Source organism: Lactuca sativa, chromosome 1 (genome assembly GCF_002870075.4).
Source record: "Lactuca sativa cultivar Salinas chromosome 1, Lsat_Salinas_v11, whole genome shotgun sequence".
NCBI classification, from domain to species: Eukaryota; Viridiplantae; Streptophyta; class Magnoliopsida; order Asterales; family Asteraceae; genus Lactuca; species Lactuca sativa.
Window position 1 is genome coordinate 22,386,116 of NC_056623.2, and position 4,632 is coordinate 22,390,747.

A 4,632-nucleotide genomic window follows, 5' to 3' on the forward strand; every position below is an offset into this window, starting at 1 on the left:
AGTGATTTTTTTGAAACTGAAATTAATATCCGTGATAGAAATTAAAAAGATAGTAGGGGAGTTGTTGTGGCTGAAGTGATAAATAAAATCATCAGAAAATAAATGAAGCTTACCCATTGAAGCAAAGAGGGAAGGGTAGAAGTCTATAAAATGGAAGGACAACAGAGAACATACCAAGTTTAATTTTTTACGCTGAATTTTTTTGGCTATGTTTAGTGACATTTTTGCTTCTTTAGGTTTGAGTTAAAGTTTGTTTTATTGGTCTAGCCTCAAAAGTAGTCATTGGAGACCAGTACAAGGTTGGGACTAGTGTGACCCGAACAGTTTGTGAACCATCGGGTTGCTTGGATTGTGAAATACTCTAGACCATCATTTTATGCCTATAATAAATTTGCGAGTGCCATATGTTGTTCTGCTATATAACAAAAATATGAAGGTAAAACAAATAGAATGAATATTAAATGAAGTATAAACCGGTTTTAACAAAGAATCATGTATTATCTGTGGGTTGAGAGTGACGTGTCAATGTGATCATGTTCAGATTATTTGCATGTGAAACTATGTCGAAAATTGAAATAGTTGAATTACTTTATCTGGATGGACCGATATAATTTATGGAGCTATCCCGATGCTTAAGTTGACTTAATTCGAAGCCCACAACAATTTTCAAAATGTAATGCCTACATACTCGTTTATATACCGATTTTGATGTGAACGTTCACAACATAGTAAAATAACATTGTTCTGCTAACAAATAACATTCATATATCCTACTAAAATAAATAGGAAAAATAGACGTTTCCAATCCCAAAGACTTACTTAGTACAAGACTATTATTGTAAAAGAAAACAACATGACTTAGTACAAGAGTACTTCTTATTACAAAAGAAAACAACATAACATTATTATATTTCCTTCTCATTGCTGACTCGGTCCTTGGGTTTAACTTCAAGCAACAGTTTGGATTACCTTCATGAAGCTTTGTTGATTTCAATTGCTTTCTTGGCATTAAGAAATCTCATGAACCATATTGCAGACGTCTTTGGGTACCTGGTGTATTTCCCATGAGCGTAATCTATATAAAATAGACCAAAACGAACCGAATATCCTGAGGCCCACTCAAAATTATCCATCAATGACCAAGCGAAGTACCCCACAACTTTACTGCCATCTCTACAACAGTGTAACGAGGTTTGATTAGATTGGAGGTGAAGTTTAGGATCATGCAACACAATGTCCCCATTGAGGCATAATACATAACTGAGTATATATGTGGTATATAATATAACTTTACCTAATTGCATCTCTGAGGCTTTGAAGATGTGTATTGTAATAATTAACACGTTTCTCATCAACACGGGCTTCTTCAAGTTTGAGATCGTTATTATTTGCATCAGGCCAGCCTACAGAAACAGTCCCATTGACCTCGTAATATTGTTTTCAATAATTTATGATGAAATAAACTGACAATTATATGTATAAGCAGGTGAAAAGAAAATCTAAATTGATTACCATTCTCAGTTATATATATCGTTGGATCTCCGTACTCAGATTTGATTTGCATAAGCGATTTGTATAAGCCAAGTGGATATGAATAAAACCAATAAACACCTCCCTACGCACATTGGTCAAGTAACTTAAATTATGAAACAAATTAAAAACACTGAATCTAATATGAAAAGGAAGTATACCTGTGGTCCAATAGGTACCCCATTAAGATCATCTGAAAAGACAAAGCATATATCAAGTCTTATATCTATTTCCAATCACTTAATTAAGTAAATATACATACCTGGCTGTTGATGGACCTTGCTATCTGTCAAGTAGGAGACGACATCAGTTGGTGCTGCAGTGGTGGCGTATTGAGCAGTATAGTAGTTCAACCCAAGAAAATCGAAGGATCCAGTCAATAACTCGATTTGCTTATCTGTGAATTCAGGCAAACGGCCATCTGTAACATTATCTATCATACTCTGGGGGTACTTGCCATTAAATATTGGGTTCATGAACCTGCAGCAAAAATTTGATCAATTAATATATATACGTGCGTACATGTACATAGATTCTGATGAAGTTTTATAGATAGACTCACCATCCGAAAATAAAGTCTATGCCTCTGTTGGCTGCATCCTTGTCATCCTGACTGGTTGGATCAAGTGGCTCGTAAAACTGTGTGTTTAACGTAATTCCGATCACACCCCCTTGGCTTTCCTGCAAGGTTGATCGAGTCCACACTTAGTTAATTAAACCTCTCTCTCTCTCTCTCTCTCTCTCTCTCTCTCTCTCTATATATATATATATATATATATATATATATATATATATATATATATATATATATATATATATATATATATATATATATATATATATATATATATATACTTGTGCATAATAATGTTAATTACGTATAGTAGTTAATTACCTTGAATCTATCTCTGTATAGTCTGACAGTATTAGCGTGACAAAGGAGTAAGTTGTGTGCTACAGTATAGGGCTCAGTGGCAGGATTCCCAGCCTCTTTATTGTTGAAAGCTCTTGCACGATTACGAGTTCCAAGATTATTTCCAGATGCGAGTACGGCTTGCTGAGTTTCGGTATCTCCTCCTCCTCGCCCAGGTGCCATTGTCCCGTAAGCATAACCCATAGCAGCAAAGGTATACGGCTCGTTCAATGTGATCCAATGCTTCACCCGATCACCAAATTCCCAGAAGCAAAATTCCGCATAATCCACAAAATCAAGTCTGATTGTAAAAATATATATGCACACAACAATTAAGCTAGTCAATGTACAATACTATATATCTATCTATCTTAATTACTTAATTTGAGGTTGCGCTTTATGATGATCCAAAATATGCACACGTACATTAATATTGATTGATATCTAAATTTTTTATACTACTACTTACACAACTAGTTCAGATAAAAATCCCATGTAGTCTTCCTCTAGGGCATTGGGAAGGTCCCAATGAAAGAGAGTGGCATATGGTGTAATTCCATTCTCAATCAGCTCATTGATTAGGTTATTGTAGTAGTCAACACCTTCCTGGTTGATGCCCATGCTAGCTTTTCCACCTAATTAATTAAGATTGCGTACACAACACCAACAAATTAGTTATGTACAAATTAATATTTTAAATAAAATCAATGTAATTTTGTTTTTCTTCACGTTTTCACGTACCTGGCAATAGTCTACTCCATGAAATTGAGAATCTGTAGGCTTTTAGACCCATTTTCTTCATCATTTGCACATCTTCCTGTGTACGTACGATCATGAACCAAGTATAATTAATTATAAGAAAATATGTTTAGATTGATGGCATAATTTGATTTTAGACTAACATATATCACTAATTAATTAATTAAGGTTATAATTAACGAGGATGAAGACCTTGGTTTTGTAATAAGCATTAATAGCCTTGTTTCCATTGTCACCATTGTCGATGGCACCTGCAATATAATGTAAAACAATTTTTCATGACTTAATTTTATTGAAAGCTCCTGTGCATGCAGAAAATGAGCATGCTATTGCATGGTCACTTCATATTGAAAAAGAAAAAAACAAACCAGGATTTTTGAGGCAGAAAGCATCCCAGATGCTTGGTTGTCTACCACCTTCAAATGCAGCGCCTTCGATCTATTAATAGAATATGATACTCGCTCGAATGTTAGATTATATATAATTTCACATTGCCATAAGTAAACCATGAATGATATAAAACAGAATTACATGAGTCACTTATAAAAGTCTAAACAACGTAATATTTTTAAAAATATACAGAGCAATATATATTATGTGACGATATACCTGATAAGCAGAAGTGGCGGAACCCCAAACGAAATCTGAACTGAAATCGCTGCTACTTATGTCATCGGGGAAAATGTAAGTGTTGTTTGCCTTCAGAGTTGCTGCCATTATATCTATCTTTGGATCAGATTAACTTTCAGCTGTGAAGAGGAATACTTGATTTGCCATCCTATTTATAGATAAAATTGGAACTGCATCCTACTCAAACTCCAATAATTTATTTTATAAAAACGTTTCAATTCATTATTAAAATATCAATACCCGAAATTCAATATTAACAATAATTTCTTCTGAATCTCGTGTGCTTGATTTGAGATATCTATAAAAATTGAAGTTCCCACCAGAAGATTGAAGCACGTGATCGATCTCATTTTTACATCCTTTTACAGTACTGTCTCAGATTTTAATGAAACCTTTTCATTATTCATAAGATGTTTAAAATATTTTTTAATAAAAATAAAATAAGTATGAATATATCCCTACCCACCACAGTTAAGATTGTAAATAACCTTATCCAACCAAGTTCTAGAGGTTATATCTAAATGAAATAAACTCAGATTGTAATATGAAACAATAAGTAATTCGTTGATTAAAGTCATAAAAAATTGTTCAAAGCATGAGTGAGTGATCATTTTCAAGGAAGTATGATCAGTAATATCTTTTGGATCGGCAAAAAAAAAGATGGGAACTAATCCTGGAACTCAATGGGTGGAGGAATCGGATTGTTTTGTAACCTTCTTCCCTAGTAGCCCGTTGGTGCAGTAATAATACTTCTTGATGTTTGAAAAAAATGTGAAGGATAGGAAGAACATATGGATTAA

At 33.7% G+C, this 4,632-nt stretch overlaps 1 protein-coding gene across 1 annotated transcript; it reads right to left on the reverse strand.

Moving 5' to 3' along the window:
* Nucleotides 1–669: 669 nt before the first annotated feature.
* On the reverse strand, nt 670–3,970 carry LOC128125899 (raucaffricine-O-beta-D-glucosidase-like). Its single transcript, XM_052768513.1, has 12 exons — nt 3,812–3,970; nt 3,571–3,640; nt 3,395–3,453; nt 3,185–3,260; nt 2,913–3,078; nt 2,426–2,744; nt 2,093–2,211; nt 1,793–2,010; nt 1,692–1,723; nt 1,513–1,615; nt 1,295–1,403; nt 670–1,173 (listed from the first exon to the last, which is right to left on the reverse strand). Exons 1-12 carry the CDS (start codon nt 3,917–3,919, stop codon nt 972–974), a joined length of 1,581 nt encoding a protein of 526 aa, XP_052624473.1. The 5' UTR covers nt 3,920–3,970; the 3' UTR covers nt 670–971.
* Nucleotides 3,971–4,632: the final 662 nt, after the last annotated feature.